This window comes from Labeo rohita, chromosome 7 (assembly GCF_022985175.1).
Source record: "Labeo rohita strain BAU-BD-2019 chromosome 7, IGBB_LRoh.1.0, whole genome shotgun sequence".
In the NCBI taxonomy this organism is placed as follows: domain Eukaryota; kingdom Metazoa; phylum Chordata; class Actinopteri; order Cypriniformes; family Cyprinidae; genus Labeo; species Labeo rohita.
The window spans coordinates 24,301,588-24,322,604 of record NC_066875.1 but is presented as its reverse complement, the minus strand read 5'-3'; the positions used below and the strand labels follow the sequence as shown (position 1 = coordinate 24,322,604).

At 37.1% G+C, this 21,017-nt stretch overlaps 1 protein-coding gene across 5 annotated transcripts in view; it reads right to left on the bottom strand.

Moving 5' to 3' along the window:
• Positions 1–1,856: 1,856 nt before the first annotated feature.
• rbm33a (RNA binding motif protein 33a) overlaps positions 1,857–21,017 on the bottom strand; it is a 46,000-nt gene continuing 26,839 nt past the window's right edge. For 3 of the 5 annotated variants that reach the window (XM_051114801.1, XM_051114804.1, XM_051114802.1), the window contains exons 15-19: positions 19,184–19,768; positions 15,022–15,198; positions 10,782–10,949; positions 8,609–8,697; positions 1,857–7,874 (exon numbers count right to left, since the gene is read on the bottom strand). In XM_051114801.1, the coding sequence (XP_050970758.1) occupies positions 7,826–7,874; positions 8,609–8,697; positions 10,782–10,949; positions 15,022–15,198; positions 19,184–19,768 (1,068 nt within the window). In that variant the 3' untranslated portion in view covers positions 1,857–7,825. The remainder of the gene's footprint in view (positions 7,875–8,608; positions 8,698–10,781; positions 10,950–15,021; positions 15,199–19,183; positions 19,769–21,017) is intronic. The other 2 variants (XM_051114803.1, XM_051114805.1) reach the window with 2 other exon arrangements.

Sequence of the window (21,017 nt, the reverse complement as noted above, 5' to 3'; positions counted from 1 at the left end):
CATGACACAAGAAAAACGATACAGCCTACAGGTTGTCTAAATGCATATAATTAAATACAATTTGATTTTATTGTTACAAGAGAGTTGACCAAAGGCGCATAACAGCCTGTTTCTCCATTTCCAACCCATGAAAATCGGGCTATTCAGCTTGCATAAAGCTCGAGTGGGAGAAACAAGAAGTCCATTCAAACAAACGTGTGGAAATGCGAAATGAACTTAAATCGTACTGTTGAAAACGGCTATCGGTAAGACGCGAAAAAGTCTTTGATCTGGATTTTGTATGCTTGCGAAAAGTTGTGGTCCCGTGTTAAATATGAAGAGGATAGTCCTTCGCAAGTAACATCTGAAAATCTCTCACGCAGATTAAAAAGGCTACTGTTTGCGTGCTTTTAAACGCACCAACACATTTCCCACCGGAAATAGCTCTGCATATTAGTCTGTTTGCTGATTTCACATGCGGAGGTCTATGGTGTTACGCACCTCTACGAGAATCACGTCAAAAATGTGACGCGATCACACACACATTTGATGACAGTCCCCACCACCCAGTGGTTGAGATTAAACACATTAACAGTTTTCCATTCTTCATGTATTTGGGATTTCATAGCTGATCGCACAAATGAAACAGGTGGCGCACCAGGTGCAACGAGAGGAAGTGAGAAAGCGCTCCACTTCCCATCTAATACACGACGCACGAGGGAGTGCAGGGGCTTTTCCCTAACTTAGGTTTCCTTTGGTTATTTCTGAGATGTAAAATGTGCCTTCTACATGCATGCAAACTAACATCTAATAATGAGCCCCAAACCCATTCACAAGTCTAGACAGTAGACATTCCCTACTGTGTGCGAAAGGAATAAGCATTTACAGCATTCACCCTTGAAATGAAAAAAGCTGATCACTGTAGAGTGAATCAGTAGTGTTTTGTAAAGCTGAGTGGTTAAATATCACCTCCCAGACCTTGATATCATTCATGTGAAGTCTGTTAAACAATATTATCAATAAGAGAAACAGTCACAGTCAGTGTGAGCTCAGTGGATAAAATAGGTATTACTAAAAAAAAACAAAAAAAAGAAAAAAAATGGTTGACAGACTGGCATGCAAATTCAGGCAGCAATGCCAAAAAAAGGATCAATAAATATAAAAGATGGGCTAGGCTAGTGTCTTCACTAGCTTTGTGTTGCACGAACAACATATACAACCATATCCATTTTTTGTCCTTAATGATGAATGTGTGCATGTGTGTGCACGGACACTTTGAAGGGTGTTAACTAGTGAGTGAATGGAAGTTTGAGCTTTTGAACTCTGTCGCAACACGAATAGAAATTCCACTACCATTTCTTGAGAAGACTTCATTGTGCTGCAGGTTTTGCTGCTTTTTAGAGCTGTTGGTGAGGCTCACTCTCAGCCCTGACCTTGAGCATTTACACAGACACAAAAGCGACCGGGCGAAAGCATTCCTCCGAGCAGGTAAATAAAACCAACTAATCCTTCAGAGGGGCCTTGTGTCTGCAGAGAGAGCAACTGTTTCAACAAACGCTTGCTGGCATTTGCAAACAAAACCCCACTGGCAACTGTTGGGAAGTGCGAATGAAATAAAGCCGGCCTATCGTTAAATTCCAATCATTCATCTTGATTGCAGAAATATTTACCCAATGGTCCAAAACTGAACTTGCTTTTAAAATGGAGATGCATGAACTAACAATAAACGTTTCCGCGGCATTTATTAACCTTAACAGTTGTATATAAATGAGCGGCTTACAACTGATAATAAACATCTCTTAGAAAGCAGATGCAAGGTGAGTGTCAAAAGTCAGTCATTTATCAGTCAATAAAAAGAACACGGGCAACACAGAAGATAAAATCCAGCCAAAGGATTTATTTCAAGCAATCTTTCATTACAAGTACAGTCAAGACATATTATCGGTTTTCATTTGACAAGCTCCGTCAAAGGTTACTAAACAAACACCATTTATAATCTTCCCAATTCAACAAGTAGGACAGTCTGGCGTACACATTTCAGACACAAAACAGTTTCATTAGTACAAGAGCGAGGGACAACAAAACGGCGCTCAAAACAGCATAAATCACTTCCCCCCATACAATAATGATTTCCAAGTAATGTTTTCTTTTCATCCAACAACACAACGTGTGTATAGCTGGCAAGAGTGTACAGATCATTCTTGGGCTTTGTGCAAGGTTTTGAACTTTGGAACTCAGTAGGGTGTGGTCCCACAGACGCAAAACTTCCACGGACGTGGGCTAATACAGAAAGGAAATCCAGAAGCAAGGTCCCCCTGCTTTAATACAGAAGGATTATGTTCACACAAACACCACATTCAGATTAACAAGCGCGTTCCCATCCAGCCTCAAACAGCAAAGAAAGAGCCAGTCAAAGAGAGAGAGGGGGAATGAAAATCATTGAGAGAGACAGCGAGAAAGAAAGAGAGGAAAATCACGAGAGAAGGCATATCTGGCACCTGTTGAGAAATTAAGACAAGTTAGCATCATCTGGAGGCAGCTCTACTGTAGACAGACATGACATTATTTGGAACTGAAACCAAAAGGAGGGGTTTTCATAGCAGTTTGATATTTCAGTTTTTGTCTGATTTGCATTTGCAGTGGTTTTCAAAAGCATTGTTCACTCTTTGTCGACTGTCACTCGAAATTCAATAAAAACGTTTTATCACAAAAAATCGTTGTCAACAATTGAAGTGGATCAAAACCTTTCATCGAAGTCGTTCTAAAACCAAAACAATTCCCGTTCTTGTCTTAGGACAACTTTTGGATGAACTTTTATCCACTTCAAATGTTGACCACTGTACATTTTAATACTTCTCTATCACTACCACCAGAATCTATACAGAACATATTTCTAAAAAGCTCAACACAGTACAGTAGGCTGCTGGTAGTATTGATATTGGACGTTTTAGAGGTCTCCTTGATTTAATGCAAGTAGTTCAAGTCTGGACCAGAATTCAAGAGAACAGCAGTAGGATGCAGGTATGGGAACGTATGAGGTATAAACACTTCTACCTTCAGTCAATCATTACCCTAAGCTAATACACAGGGCGCAAATCTAACATAAAAGGCACAAAATCTAAGGTTTGCTTAGAAGCCATAAACCTGATAGTCTGGCCGAGTTAAAATGAATTCTGCACCAGATCAAGAGAGCACGGAGCAAAACTGAAATCAAAAACAATCTGCCATTCTGTAGACTTTACATATTTTATGACATCAGCAATGGGTGTTTGCTAGTGTGACTATATATAACTATTCTCAAAACACAATCTCATCAGGTCACAATTGTTTTATCATACTCTTGTGACCCTGGCCCACAAAACCAGTCATAAGGGTCAATTTTTTGAAATTGAGATGATTTATACATGAATTGTAGGTAAAACTTTATTTTGATAGTCCACTTTAGACATTCTACTACTAGTAAGTAACTTTGCAACTGCATGTCAACTAGTCATTAGAGTATTAGTAGACTGTCTGCTTAATATCTTCTAACACTCTTCTAAAAATGTCAACTTATTCTACTAACCCTAAACCTGCTCTAAGAGTTAGTAGACATGTAGTTGCAAAGTTACTTCTAGTTAGTAGAATGTCTAAAGTGGACTATCAAAATAAAGTGTAACCGAATTATATACTAAATAAATACGATTTCCATTGATGTATGGGTTGTTGAGATAGGACAATATTTGGCCAAGATAGAGTTATTTGAAAATCTAGAATCTAAAATAAAAAAATGAAAATATTGAGAAAAGTTTGTCCAAATTAAGTTCTTAGCAATGCAAATTACTAATTAAAAATTGTTTTGATACATTTGCGGTAGAAACATTTATAAAATATCTTAATGGAACATATTTACTTAATACCCTAATGATATTTGGCATAAAAGAAAAATGTATCATTTTGACCCATACAATGTATTCTTGGCTTTTGCTACAAATATACCCGTATACGACTGGTTTTGTGGTCCAGGGTCACATATGCAATCATAACTTTGCGAAAAATCTCTCAACTCTCAATCTTGCCACAGAACGACTCCAACACTAATGTATAAAACAGCTACACAGAATTTCTCTGTAAGTATTACTTCAAACAATCTGCTACTACAACACCAAAAAACCCTTTAAGTTCTTTTGGAGTTCAACATAATCTGTACAATTCTAAAAAGTCCTTTTGAAAACCAATGCCATCTCAGAATGAAAATGGGGGCTGAGAATTTGTTTTATGAAAAACCCTCCTTTCTGTGCTCCTGGAAGCTCTGTCCTGAAAAAGAGAAAAAATGGTTTAATTACAAGTTACAAATAATCAAACTGCTGCCAACGGGAAGCAGTGTAGTGCTCTGACGCTTAAATCAGTGAGTAAAATAAGGCAAAATGATTATACAAAACAAGCACCAGTACTTAAAAGTGTCAACATTTTTTCCCCTGTATTTTGGGGGAAAAATGCCACAAATATCATTGTAAGGAATAAAAGTACTGTTAAAGATCTAATCTTGAAGCAATAAGCAATATTGGTATTTGGCTAATTTAAAAAAATGGCCAATTTGCTTAGCTACAGCAGGATCCATGGTTTAAAAAAAGAAATAAAATGAAACAGTGGGAGTGTACCAGCCACTTGCAATTGACAGAAATGAAAAAACAAAACAAGATTCAACAAAAACATACCAACAAAAAAGTAAACCTTTAGCCTACTCTTGATTCTACCACATAATACCTCTTCCATTATTTTGCTCTATACAGCTTGTCAAAAATATCTGCCAAAAGACAAATACGTCAATCTTTTAAAAACTTATCACATGTGTGATTACAGTTCAGAAACGGACAGTTTCCCCAAAGGTATTCTACACTTACAGTGAAGTTACTCAAAGCTTCAATATGAATCAGTTTTCTCTTTCTTATAAGACAGTTAGATATATTATGTCTTATAAGATTTATACTTAGAAATATTAAAGTCGCTTAGACTAGATGAAACATTTTAAATCCATAGGATTAACTCTTTTTACATAAATACATTCAAAATCAATAAATAAATAAACGTGTGCATCCACAACTAAAAAAACAAATCTGTGCCCTACGCCAATTCTAAACAGAACATGTCTAGAAAAATCAAAGGTAACATAAACAAAATAAAAAAAGCTTAGCTTATATATTTTAAGTGGATCCATATGTAATTTATAACACTATTCATAATCTTACCCATGTATTTCTGTAATTCCTATAAACTCATGGTTTAACACAAACATATAGACAAATAATGTACTGTGATTAAGCATACCCAACTACTATATTATAATAGAAGATGGTATATCAGCAAATTACAAGTGCATCTTAAAACAACAGGGTGTGGAAGGGTAGCAGCTTTACAAATTAACTTCATAGACAGCATTAGAACCGTAACAGATGATTCAATTCACCTGACTTGAGAGAAACTGTTGCACCTTAGTTAGAAACAAAAACTTTCCCCCTAAAATCAGTTTGTATGGGTGGCAACAGAGAAACATTCAGGAGGATGGAGGAAATTGGGGAAATGAGTACGTTGTAAAACACATCATTTAGGATGCAAGAGAAATTCTTCAAACACAAAACAACCTCAGACAACAGTTAATGTGATAAAGACAGTTGGCTTCACATACCCGTATTTACATGGTATATATGTGACCATCTTTTATTTTTCATCTTTAAAATATCCTCAAATAATAAGCTCTAAGTTCTCCAATAACAAAACGGTTGTAAAATGACCAAGGAATACGTTTTATATTGATATATATATAAAAACAAATCGAGAAAAGAAATTCACCTGTCACGTACTAGTATTTTCAAACCATTTCAAACATGGAAAGATTTCAAGATGAGAAAACAACAGACTTGACATCTTCATACACATTTTTGTTTTGTTTTTTTCATTATATACAAGAAAGTGACCACTGATAACAGTTGCTCCCAAATCCTTTGAAATTGCAGACCTAGACGTGTTAATATCTACAGACATATTTTAGTTTAACTGAAATGGCTCAAACATAATTTCTGATTAGATTTTGCTATACTGTTATATTATCTAAAATGGAGATATTTTAGATACTATAACAAGACTTTTTGCTACACGAGTAGCGTATAAATGTAAAGCGTTTGGATTAAATGTGAAAACTGTGCACTAGATCTAAGACCAGTTCTGGGGCCATAACGTGACAGTTACGTTTAAGCTGTACAGTTAGACATCAAGCACTATGCTTGCACAGTACTGCAAATATTATTATTAACAATATAAAAATAATTATATAATAGGAACAATTGAAGGTGTGAAATCTCTCATGATTTAAGCCATGAAATCATCTTGAGGGAGTTTATTATATTTACTGGAGATGTATGGGATTTGTGTAAAAACAACAACAACAAAAAAAAGATCCACTAACCAAAAATCTAAAGCTTAGATAAAATAAATGGAAAAATAAAGCAGGAATTTGAGATAACAGACTTTAGAAGGATACTTGAAGAGGATTTTGACCAGTCCTTATCCATAACTACTCACAATTCAGATTCAGTAACCTGTATTCCCGTCTAACCAAACAATTAACTGAGCCAAGGTTATAAGCATATAATTACAAATAGTCCAAAATACCTCTCTACACAAACAAATAACCAAGCGGTTGCTGTAAACAGGATAGTTCTGACCTCTTCACCATTCATAAATGCATCTAGTGATCTAGCAAACAGCTTCATCAAAACCTACAATAAAATCCTACCGAATCATCACACGGGCCATGATTCAGTCATCCTCTTACATACACATGTGCTGAACTCTGAGGAAAGAAAACTAAACACATTAAAAAGGAGTATTACCAAAGGTGGAGACTTTCTGGTTGCCTTTAATACTCTTACAAGTCATTTCTAACAATTAAAATAATCTAAATATGCAACTCCAGCACCAAAAACTAAAACCAAAGTATAAAAGCCATTTATTGTTAGTTTGATTTTCATCCATCTTTAGGTCACAAAGACGCACGTCATGAACCACCACTTCAGCTCGGCAGAACAAATATCAACTGCAATATAATAACGAAAGGGACAAAACTTAAGATCACGAGTAGGCGTAGAAAATGGCCCAAAAATGAGACACCTGCAATATCACAGCGGCTTCCAAGATACATAAATGAACCCAAACATGCCCCTGAAATCCATAACAGCACTTCAACATCTCTACCAAGCAGTGCTTTTCACTCTGATGTCCTTAGCTATGCCCCAACACAAAGAGCTCCATACCGAAGACATCTGCTGCCCTCTACAGGTGACAAAACCAACTGCAGCATACACAACCTTTGTTTTGTTTTTTTTTTAAATCAGCCCCAAACACCCATTTAACACTTTGTTCAAGTCAACGATTGTGGAAATTCCACAATAAATCAAGAATTCCTATTTGACCAAGAATTTTCCTAATTATCTTGAGAGCTAGAGAATGGGAGCAACTATTATCAACTGGCATAAAAATGTCCTGTTTCATACCTCTGTCTCTTTTCACCTGCTGGTTCAGATCAGTACTGATTACTCCATATACAAATGAAAGTACAGAAACAAGAGCGAGACTTCATGCCAAAGTCGTTCACAACATGAGTTCGATGCTGTGCCATATCCAGCAGGACACAGCTAGTGTTTGGCTCTTTGTTTTTGATTCTTTCATGCATGTGGCTTGAGTTTGTCGACGGCACTCTCCACACAGCTTCCAAAGCTTTAGGCCTTCTGATTGTGCGTCTGTCTTTCAGAAAAAGACGTTCTCTTCTTGCTCACTTCTCGTCGTCTTGTCTGTTGAACTGACTTGTTCCTCAGCCGTCAATAATGGAAACATCGATGTGAGACAAATCTATCATGTGCCTATGTAATCAAGGGAACATGTGATGGAAATGAGACACTCGCACTTAAAAGCAAGCTAATCTGAGGCATCTCCATCAAAACATGACAATCTGTAGAGTCACAGTAGAGTTCTTTTCTGTGCTTTGATGAGTAATACTTGATGATGCTGTTTCGACATTTCATTTGCGCTTCAGCTACATTAACTCTGATCTGTGTCAGCCAGTAACACCAATAGAAAATACACCTTATATTCAAATTTTTTTAACCTGAAACAAACAAAAATAGGTATATCCACCTTATTTTTCCCGTAAGAGCAGGTATGGACATTTGTAAATTTTATGGGTCTGACTTCCGGTCTCATTTGCATCCAGCTATTCTTAGCTGTAGAAAATCCAGCTATTTTTAGCTGCTTGGTATTGCAAATTGGTGTGTCTTACTGTATTATTTTAATGTATTGTCTTAATTATGAAAATTTTACAGTTTACTGCACGTTGTTATTCTTCTTGTTAATTCTCTATAGACCGTCTTCAGCCTTGAAGAATAAGGTGGATAGGTATCCATTCTTTCTATTCAAAATCTTAATTGCAACAGACATTCACAACGAATATTTGGTTTTGGTGTGAATAGGCCTTATTCTATACAATTATTGAAAAAAAGGTTCTAAAAATCAAATTCTCCATAAAATGTCGATGACTTTCATGTATTGTGCATAAAGAAATAGCAAAATGCTGTTGAAGATGAATTCAAAAGCTTACCTGTGAAAGCTGTGCTGAAAACTCGCTGCATGCTGTGGGTTCACAAACTTGGCAATGGCCTTCCGCTGCTCTGGCAACATCGTAAACATCTATTAAAAAAATAATAATCACCAATTTAAGTATTAGTAGTGGGCTTTATTGTCTAAATGCTCATGTTTAAGTAAAATATGGCCTCTGCTTCTTTACACTGTAACAGAGTATGATACACCTCAATAGCTGAGAGAAAATCATACAGGACCACAGGCCTCAATGCACACAGCTAGATGGCGCTATTGTAACATTTTGAGAAGAACACTCTACCCAGAAAACAGTTTATTCTTGGAGTCACTGTCTAGTCAGGAAACAAATCTTTTCCCAAGTCAAGGCATTTAGCAAACTCCATTTGATATTTAATGAAGTTCATGTGAGGGATAATTTACAGCTAAGAGTGCATTAAATGATTTTAAAGAACAAAATGGAGCCAAAAAAAAAAAAAAAAAAAAAAAAAAAAAAACCATCATCTGCATTTTCCCCACTTAATTCAATGATCATTTGCCAGCAAGGACAAGGTAATACTGTCATTAATAACTGCAGTGCAAATTTAGATGAAGATAAGTAGGGCTGTGCAATATATCAAAATTATCGTAATATCGCAAATGTAGCTATCGCTCCAGCTTGCAATATTTTGGGGCCATGAACAAAAGACAGAGAAAATTTCTCGTTGTTCTTGCCTAAATAACTTTTGTAGCTTAAATAAGAAACAGTGCTTATTAAATTCATAGAGTGAAGACTAAGCAGTGTTTTATTTTTCCTTTTTATTATTTAAATGATAATTTTATGTAACGGCAGATAAAGCACTATTGTTCACTTTAAGAAGTTGTCGTAGGGGTACTTTCTTCTCACAAAAAGTGAAACGTGTGCTAATTATATTAGAAGCAGAATGAGCTTTATTCGCCATGTGTGTGCAAACACAAGTAATTGTTTTTTTTATAGGAGCTCTTGATACATACATATAAATAACCATTTATAAATAAGACAAGATAGTTATAGAAGTTCACAGAACTGACTCAGTAACATAAGTTTCATCTGAGCATGTGGCACTTTTCATTTCGGATACTGAACATTGTATTATTCAATGAGTTATCGCATATTGCATTTTCTTCAATATCGCACAGCTCAACAATAAGAGTTAACTTCCATTTATCTATGGGGTGTTAGATCTCAAATTCTTAAGATTGTGCATATATGAATTACCTGTGCAGCATGTGTCTACTAATTATGAAGGTGTGAGTTTAACTATTTTAAAATCAGCGACATTAGAAACACTAGCTGAGAAGCATAATGTAGCATTTCAGTGTTTAAAGGATTAGTTCACGTCCAGAATAAAAATTCCCACATAATTTACTAACCACAATGTCATCCAAGATGTTCATGTCTTTCTTTCTTCAGCTGAAAAGAAATTATGTTTTTTGAGGAAAACATTCCATACCCTTATTCGTCGGCTGGGATGGTATAGAGGCCTATAAAGCTGCACTGAAACTAATTTGGACCTTCAACCTGTTGATCCCCACCGAAGTCCACCATATGCAGAAAAATCCTAGAATGTTTTCCTCAAAAACCTTAATTTCTTTTCGACTGAAGGAAGACATGAACATCTTGGATGACATGGGGGTGAGTAAATTATCTGGAAATATTTATTCTGGAAGTGAACTAATCCTTTAAACTATTTTAGTAATAAATGATGCAGGGCAGAGTTGACAAGTTTCTGAGCTCGTAAATGTTTCTCTGAGTACAAGTGACTATGTTTGTGGTTGTGCTTCAATGAAGGTAGTACAGTTATTTATAACAGTGATCAAACTGACTTGAACTGCCAATGCATTAAACTGTTTGAATGAATATGCATTAGACCATTTTTTGTTCTAAAGATATTATGGTCTTCAAAACAATTAAACGGCTTGAAGTTGATACTTAGTAAAGCATAATGTAAAAACACAGATGTTTTCTGCTCTTTGGCCATCAGGTGGTGCTGTCATCAATTTGTTATTGCAAGCTCAGGGCTTTTTAGCAATGATATATACAAGCTATACATATAACTCACACACACATACACTCCGCTTTGATGCTTGATCCCTAATAAAAACTTATGACAGGAATGTGTTTTTAAAAGTGAGAAACAAAGTTAAGGAAGCCTTACCTCAACAGGGCCAATGGAGTTGAGAAGGTTCATGAGCTGTTTGTTGGTTGTGGTGGTGGATAAACCCTCAATGCAGACAGTGCTTCTCAGACAGTCCTGGGCTCTTGGGTTCTGCTGCATCATCACACGCCCCCCACCACGTCCACGCGCTCGACCCCGAACTACCACCTATGGACATCAGGAAGGGGAATACTCAATAAAGATGGAAAGAACAATTAACAGTACACTCTAAGCTAACAATCACTTTGACATTATAAAAAGCCATTTTTGTACAGAGGTTCATTGGAAATATCACAAGCCAGTAACTGCTCTTAAAAACAGACATTATAATTCATACTCATTTAATGTTTATATTATCAGACTGTAATGGTTTAACCATATGAACAGACGGTTGCAAAAAGCATGGTATTGCCTGTAGCCTTGATTTAATTACCAGTTATTAAATAATCAAAGCTACACAATATTAGTTCATATAGTTAAACTGCCTTACTGAAACCATTTGTTCATTGCTATTTGTGCTTATGGTTTAAAAAAAAAAAAAAAAAGGTGTATTTGTGGCCAGGAAGAAGCCAGTTGCAACATCAAAACAAAGTGCTTTTTGTCTGAAGTAAAAAAGACAGTCCACCAATCTCTTCAGCACTTTACTGATTAAGCCTGTGAAGCGGCTAGAGGGAAGAGACTTCTGAAAAAGGCCATCATTAAGTCACGCCTGGAGTCTGCTAGAGGCCATGTGACAAAACCTGGTGAATGAAAATGTTGTGGTCTGTTGAGACTGAAGCTGAGCTCTTTGGCCTTGAAAGCAAAGCTCTGTGCTGGGCACAAACCAAAGACAGATAACGCTTCAGCGTAAGCCTTTCATTTTATAAGGCAATAAAGTCTTTTATTTTTTAAGGCACTGTTCCTTATGGAACTGCTTCAGATGCTGAAACTAAAACATTGAACAAATTATTTTAAAATAATTTAAACTGAAATTCAGGAGATTTACACTATTGTTCAAACGTTTTTGGGTCAGAAAGTCTCTTATGTTTACCAAGACGGCAAAAATTGTGATATAATCTGAAACAACTGTTTTCCATTTTAATATATTTTAAATTGTTATTATTATTTGCTGATAATAATAAGCTGACTTTTCATCATTAATTCGATCTTGAGTGTCACATGATTTCATCAGACATCATTCTAATGGACTCTTTTCACATTTCCACAAAAGAGGAAGTTGTCATAGTTTGGTAAACTTGAATGCAAACTAAGTAATACTAGTGAAATCTACAACTTTCCAAAAGAGGACAAATATAGAGAGAGAGATTGATTACATCGGTCAAAAGACAAATGTTAAATTTGCCATCGCTCCATCAGCCACTGCATAAGAAACTCATGCAGCAGTGTAAACAAGTTTTATGCAATTTAATGCCAAAACGCAAAGTATGATTTTATAAACAAATAAGAGAGAATATATATACTAAAAGTTGATTTACAACACTGCTGACTTGGTGTTCAAAAATAGGTCTTATTATCAATGTTTAAAACTGTTTTGCTGCTTAACTTTGAAAACACAATACATTTTTTCAGTGTACTTTAGTGAAAAGTTCAAAAGAACAGCATTTATTTGAGATAGAGATAATCTGTAACATAAATTTCTTTACTGTCATTTTTGATTACTTTAATGCATCCTTTCTAAATAAAAGCATTAATTTCTTAAAAAAAAAAAAAAAAAAAAAAAAAAAAAAAAAAACCTGACCCCAATCTTAAAATATTTATACATTAAATGAAAATATTTTTATGTATGCGTTTATATATTGTGTTGCTGAATGTATAAGAAACTGTGTTAAATTTGTATTTTTAAAATTGGAGTGATGATAAAATATTCCGGTACAATGCAAAGTCACTTCATTCCCATAAAGTCCATCTTTTTATATGAAAGGGAGACATCAAAAGGCCCAGGTTGGCTGGTTCTGGATCCAACTAAGGGCAGCAGCCACGCTGAAAAATCCCCTATGGGTACCCAATGCTATGAAGCTAGATGCTCTCTCACCACTTACTGAGTATACAATTCACTTTTGCTCGAAGCGAGACACCGGGTACAATGTCAGTGAGTGATTTACAAGGCCACGGTTATATCAGTAAACAGCAGAAAGTGTTTAGAATATCTGACTCAACATGAGAGCTCAGCCAGATGCAGCAAGACAGTCGGACTGAGACAGCGCGAGCGGCTGTGCAGGAAGGCGCTCTGCTGTGACTGACTGACACATGTTAGCACTGTATTTATCCCCTGAGAATGGACTACTGTACAGAGACGGCAGCGTGCTGAAAAGGCCAAGGGATCTTCATCTCTCCTGCTTCAGCCTGTCAATATCATCACACCTGGCACTCTGTTCCATATCATTACTGCTCCTGCTCTCCTCCAAAACAGCTACCAGTCCCCTGGGAGAAGCAGTGACACAGCTGAGCCATAGCAGGAAACCAAATCTGCCGTCTTTACTAGTGCTGAAGCGTGAGGGAGAGAACCACTTAGAGCAGCTCTTTATGACAGGGAAAAAGTGGGAAGCCTAACAAACAGTGCAGATGTGAATTGTATATTCTGGACAACACTATACAAGTCCAAGAAGAATAGCGACAGTTCTGTTCAAAAATAAAATATCATTCAAGCAATTTTGGTCAGATGATGACCAATTTCATGGGCAAGTTCAAACTTCTCTCTCTTGTCCACTTCCTGACAAAAACATGAAACTGTTGAGAGCTAATACAACAACGAAGAGCAAAATAAGTGTGTAACTGATGTTTTATGTACACAACCATTCAAACATTAGGGGTTAGTAAGATTTTATACGTTTAAACGTCTCTTATCCTCACCAAGCCTGCATTTATTTGATCAAAAATACAGTAAAAACTAGTGATGCCCCCTAATAGTCAACTAACTTTTAGACCAGAAGAGGATTGGTCGACCAAAATTTTATTAGTTGCAGAAAAAAAAAATAATTAACAGGAAGTGGCAAAGTCACACAGTCAGTGACGGACAGATTGTAAACGGCTGGTCCATGTGAATTGGGCAGGACATCCAACTTCTTGCCTATCATTCATCGAACTCAAATATGGTTTATCATCTAAAACATGCAAGTAGTAGCAACTTTACCGGCCGCTCAATCTAATGTTAACATAGTAAAGTGATCAAAGCAAAGCTGAACAGTAGCGTGCTTCCTGCATAACAGATGGAGGTACCGTTGTGGTCACTTGCTTTTAAAATACTTCGTCATTCGTAAATCATACAGATAAGAGCAAAACACACCTTTTGAATCTGTAAAGACTCTACATTTGTGTGCACTCAAAATAACAACAAAACATTTCGCCTTTGTAAAATAATGAAAGCAAATGCGCTTTCTGCCATCTCAGCGTCTGTGAACTTAAGTGCATCAAGAAAAAAAACTGAATTTACCGAAACTCCGCGTATACTTGCCTAGACATTAAAAATGTATCTATAGAGTGTCTACTTTCAAAAGAACCAATTCAAGTGGAAAACAAATATTCTCAGATTATGTAATCTCTATGAAACATGCAAACAGGTGCACCACTGTGGAGATGACGAGTCCGTGTCGCCGACTTTATTTCGTAAGCCAAAAACACACAAAGACAACAAAGAAAGCACTAGCGTATCAAGAAATTATTAAAACGTTAATGCAGCCTCCTTACTGTTTTCCCGACACTTTCATAATTATTACTTTTGCCAGTGTGCTGTGGTAAAGCCTATTAAGCTATATAGGCATTAAATGCTCATTATTATTATTTAAATGGTTTATTAATAAACATGCAATTAGTCAACTAATACTTCAAATGAATGACTACTAGTCTACCAGAAAAATCTTTAGTCAAGGGCAGCCCTAGTAAAAAAAATAAATAAATAAAAAAAAATAAAAGTAATATTTATTAATTTTTATGGGGAATTCAATCTAATCCATCGTAAATTAAATGCATTGTTTTCTGGCAAGTTTTATCATTTTCCTCACAAACTGCATAAAAACATTTCAGTTACAACTTATGCCTCACAGCAATTTGCTTCCACCACCATGCTTTAATTCAGACATTCCCATCTCGGAAAGCCACGGCTTAAAGAAAGTAGTAAATACACTCATTTCGACATGACTTGAAAGCACCATTAGTATCAGGGCTTAGTGTCAGCTGTGCAAAATGGCATTGTGCACCTGTCCAATTAAGGGCTTATGAGAGTAATCCAGATTCAGTGTCATACCCGGTTCGTTTGGTTTGCCATGCCACGGCCAGCCTGTTGTTGATTTTGTACACCACCAGTTGCCATGGTAACTTTCCTGATGGGACCAAGTCTCTGTTGGGGTGCAGGCCGACCAATTGGTTGTTGCTGTTGCTGCTGCTGCTGCGGGGGACCAGTGTTGGGACAGGCATCTGCCTGCTGAATACAGAGCAGACACATCTTACAACCCACACAAAGAAAAGCTCCAGCAGCACACAAGATTAACAATAATTATGGTCCATCATGATGAAGTCTGACTGCATCACAATTTAAGGTCATCACTAATACAATGGCAGTCTTACAGCGCACCAAAATGCACACAAATGTGTGATCAATTTAAACTGGCATAGAGTAACAGAATAAGCAATAAAAAAAATAAGTGTTCAATGAAGTGATGTGTTCTTGGGATGTCATCATTTTGAGATCATTTTCAGAGGATATGGTTTAGCAGAATTCGTTAAAACATCTTTCAGAGCAGTGATGACTGCATCTCTGAGCACAAATGCCATGGATGTGGACCTGTCTAAGATAAACCGCCTCTGGCCCTTCCTCAAAATTCTTAGTCATTCTGTTTCCTCATCTTCAGGAAAACCTTTCAAAGTGTCTGCGTTATCTGATGGCTGCCGGCTGCTGGCATTCTTTAGATGTTGAAGGCCTTGAAAATGGCCAGATTAAAGTTGCTCACAGGACCACTGAATCTCATAAAAAGGGCTCTTTTCATATTGTATAGGGTAAGCAGGGAAAGACGCCCCCTATTCTCTTGACAACAGATGGCACAAAATCTCAACACATTTAATGAATTGCTGTGCTTTTCTTAATTTTGTCATTAGTGATCTAAATATCAACAGCTGTTAGATTTACTCAGTCACAAAAATTCTCTGTTAACTGGCCTAATTTGTATCACTGGAAAACTCTAAACCATGACAATGTATTACGTTGAATGTAAAAGGTTTTTGCGTCAATGGCCACGTTCACACAGCAGCAGAATACGGTTGTCAGTCCTGTATTTGAGTCCCTAAAACAGTTGCGTTCACACACAGTACGGTTATTTACGGGTGTGACAATCGTATTCTGTAACCGAACTCACACCCGTGTCAATGGAACAGGGCTGGACAACTAGTTGTCCATCACGTCTTCCAGCGCAAGAGAGCTGCTCTGCTGCACAAACGTGCGTCTACCGTCTGTTGCATGCTTTCACGCATGGTTTTGGTAACTTACAGTGACAGAGAAATGAGCTGTGCGTCATCTGAAAGTTTTATATCCAGAGCCACTCCCGCCCGTTTTGTGCTTGTACGTGACTCAAATGCTCCGCTCTCCACACAAACATAAAAGCTGCTGTCAGTTAATGACGGTTTGATGAAGGAACTCGCAGCTCAATTGGACTGTGTGCTACTGCTACCATGCGAACGGGACATTTTGAGACTCACACCTGTAAGTAAATGCGGTTGCAAATCCCAAAAACTGGCCAATCTAAACGTAGCCTATATGTTGATGTGGGATTTGTGGACACATTGTTTTGTTTTATTTTATATACTTTTATAATGATACATAATTATTAATATAAACATATTGTTCAATAAATAATCAATAAATAAATCTTTTATATTATTTTATTTTATTGTGTATTGCTTAATACACATTACTATTGTATTATTATTGTTTATTTTGAACTGAAAAGGTAAAAATAGACTCTTTGGGTAAGATGGACAGAAGGTTCAAAGTGTCACATTCTTACTTGAGATATTTGTAATTTAATACACTTAATGATTTTTGTAAATCTGTTTTTTTTTTTTGGCTAATTGAGTGAAATCAGTCTATTTTAATGCATAGTGTTGATATTATGCCATGTCCAGGTAAAATATATGTAATTTAACATGCATAGTTCTTTACATAAATCACAGAATAAAACATTCTTTCAGATGATTATCTTTTACTGTGATTCTGCTTTGCCTGTTGTCAGTTTTTCCATTATTCAACTAAATTGTCAAAACACAATTTTAAAAAGAAACGTTGATTTAGCGTCTTACGTTCATGACACTAAAATATAAATATGAAAAAGAATACCAAAAGTCATTTATATATTCTGCAAACGTTTACTCAAGGGGTAAGAGATTCTACGAGGTTTTCGAATAATTTTATTATTTTATTTATTTCCCTTAATAACATTTCGGCTGATGTGTCATCATCCTGCACATGCTAAACTTATATATAAATGTGTTACTTATTAATTTAATAGTATACAGTTTAACAAACCAGACTGTCTGTGCCAGTAGATCACACACACAGACAATTCAACTTCAAACTTTCCAGCAATGTTTAGGAGAAAGATATGCAAACGCTTGCACGTCTGTGCCACTGTGCACACAATCAGCTCGGCAAAAAGAATTTAATTTGTTTAAATGCAAATTCATGTTTAATATTTACATCATAGACATCTTTAAAATCTTCATTCTGTTTCCTGTTCGTTCTTTCATCAGTGCACACTGTGCAAACACCGCATGGTATCGGTTTTCAGGTACAGGAACATTTTAACGAGAACGAGTACATCAATTGTATCGGGCCTGACAGCAATGCTAGTATTGAATAGGTGCATCCCTAAATTTAATATTGTCCACTACAATCAGCATGTATTCCTTATCTGACAGCAACACGCATATTCAGGCTGGCAAAGCATCAATATGCTCCCTATAAACACATTCCTTCAGTCTACAACAAAGACATAATTGCCAAAGCTGCTACACTCATCCTTTTTTCAAAACCATGTGCATTATCTCAATTGTGTCTCCATCTGAGGGGGTTAATGGATTAATCTAGCTCAATACAAAATCCACACCTTCAGATTGCATCTATCAGATGCACCGCTGCAATACACCAGGGCGGGGTGACGACACTTGACAAGCACCTCCTCCTCCCCCACCCACCCCGTCACCTCCATCCCCCATGCTGCTTTTGTACGGCGCAGGCTTTGTATTCTTCCTGATGAAAATTTAATTTGCTCTTATCTGTATGGTTAAGCTGGGGAAAAAATACAAATCCGCCCAAACCTCCATGTCTCTTTCTCCCAGACTCTCGCAGGTATTATTACACCCATATCAGCGTAGACGAGGAAGATTAATTGCAGATGTCCCCGGACTGACACCTATTCTAACACACTTCAATGATGAGCTGATGGATGGATAAAGCGAGAGGCGAGACGAGATAGATGAAGAGAGTAACACAGAGCGAGCGCAAGTTAGAAGGGAGAACAAGAAAGAGAGATAACATTGTCAGGCAGCTGAGGTTGACAGCAGGAGAAGAGAAGCACCTAGAGGATCAGCTTCTCTCGGTCTGACGCCCCCTCCCCCTTCTTCCTCTTTGTCAGTCAGAGCCACGGCACTTCAGATAGCTGCATGTAGCTTTCTATTAACTAAGTTGACACACAGTTATCTTCATCCACAGAGATCCGGCACTCAAAGGAAATATTTAGCTTCGCTTCAGGCAGGAGACTGGAAAAGGATGTTTTCTCCTCATTCAATGCAGCAAATCATCTCTTAGAGCCCATAAATCATCCTTGGGTCCTCCTTTTCTTGGTCCAGATGCAGAAAATGTCCTGTCAGATTTGTAAATAACTACCTCAAACTCTAGTCCTAATGCTAAATGACTGCTGGAACCCTCAACGTAAACATTTATCAGCTCTCGCTCGGATCGTCACGTAAAATAGCACCTTGACTTAAAGAAGACGCGAACCTTTGGACCTCTGGATCCGTTGTCACTCAAAGTAAAGGCGCAAATGCCAAGTGACTCGCTTTAATGACACCAGAATAGTGCCATTTATGGGCTTGAAAGGTAAAAGTGTTCGGTCAATTAAGCGTGCCGTCACAAATCACAGCATAGAGACCACTTTCCGTATCGATTCTTTCAAAAAGAGAAAATCGCATTATACTTTAAAGAGTTTTTAGCTCTAAAAACTTTAGTGGTCAAAAAAATAGACACCTTGACTTTTAGAGTAATTGGAAATCCTCCCTGTAGAGTTCTTTGATTTATTCTATAAAGAGCTCTGGTGACAACTACTTCAAGAAAACCATTGAAGGACAAAGACAAAAAGAGAAATCAGTGAACTTTAAAGATCACATCTAGAGTTTCAACCGGTAACATATTCACTCACCTCTCCCAGAAGCTTTACTACTCGCACTTTCTGTGGAACCTGTGGTGATTCTATGCTGTTTGTCCTTTGCATCACTGTCCTCTTTCCCCCAGGTTGAGGCTGACCCAGTGGCCCTTCTAACGGGCTGGTCTGAGCAGCACCTTGTCTTTGAATGTTTTGTGGGGTCATGATCCTCTTCTGCTGTGGTTGCCATTGGCCCTGCTGGCTGGCATCGGGACCAGCGCTCTGTTGCTTTTGCGGCCCAGGCCAGCCTGAAGTCTGTGCTTGAGGTTTAGTGTTCTGCAGACGGGCCTTTACATTTGGACGAGGGGAACTAAGAGATGGCGAAGGGTTCTGAGGGGTGCCGTTGGAGATCAGTGAAGGGACCGGCTGTGGGGGTTGGACTACAGGGGGCTGTGTGGGGTTCTGAGTTTGTGGAGTCTGGTTTGGGTTCTGGCCGCTGATCCGGTCCATCAGTTCTTTTTTGCGCATACCGGCCTGCATCTGCCTGCGCTGCTCTTTGCGCCTGAGGATCTCCTCTCGCAGACGCTTCTGTTCCTCGATCTTCAGTCTGTACTGACGGGTCTCCTCATCTTCATCTGGGTCCTAAACAATGATGAATAAAAATTCAGGATGAACAGAAGTACATTTTTTTTTGGCTTGATTAAAAAAAGAAAAAAAAAAAAAATGTAAAATTCATTAAGTTTAAGTTAGTTTAGTTTTTGTGTGTTATCAAGTTTAAGTGTTCACAATATATCTAAAAGGTTTAAGGGTTAGTTCACCCAAAAATGAAAATTCTGTCATTAATTAGTCACCCTCATGTTGTTCCAAACCTGTAAGATTAATATGTTTTTAATAAAATCCAAGAGCTCTCTGACCCTCCATAGACAGCAGGGGTACTACCATGTTCAAGGCCCAGAAAGGTACCAAAAACATTGACAAAATATTCTTGTAATAGAAGCTACGAGAATACTTTTTGTGTGCAAAGAAAACAAAAATAACGTCATTATTAAATTATTCTACTCCTCCGCATCAGCCTAGCACCATTTGGAGAGTATCACGATGTATGCACAAGCTTTTCTCGAATGTAAACAACGCATGCTGCTGACGCAGAACACACGTGCACCATTCGTTTTCATTTAGAGAAAAGCCTGCATGCGTCGTGACTCGTGATACTCTTCAAAATGGCGCAAGGCTGACGCAGAGGAAAAGAATTGTTGGATAAAGTCATTATTTTTGATTTCAGTTTGACAAAAAAAAAAAAAAAAAAAAAGAAAAACTTTCATAAATCATTTCATAAAGTGTAATTTTAAAGATCTTTTTGTTTCTCTATTTTCAAATGGCATGCAAAATCCTATAGCTATTTTCATGGCAAAACTTAGGTCAGAAAAAAAATTATAGAATAAAAATTCTACAGTTGATTCTAGATTCTGCTTAAAAACAAAGGTTTTACAGAAAGCCAACCACCCACAACAATAATAGCACTATGCTACGCATAAACTAACCAATGAGGCTATCGCAGTGCAAAATGCAGTTCAATTCGAACAAATTAAGCATTTAAAGGGATAGCCCATCAAAAAATGAAAACTCTGTCATTTATTACGCAGGATTATGTTGATCCAAACCCGTAAGACACTTTGTTCATCACAAATTAAGATATTTTTGGAGAGATCTGAGAGCTTTCTGACCCTGCACAGACAGCATCGCAACTACCAGTTGTTAAAATAGTCCATGTGAAATCAGTGGTTTAACCGTAATTTTATGAAGATCCGAGAAAAGTTTTTGTGTGCAAATAAAACATAAATATTGAGTTTATTCAACAATTTCTTATCTCCATGTCAGTCTTTGAAGCATG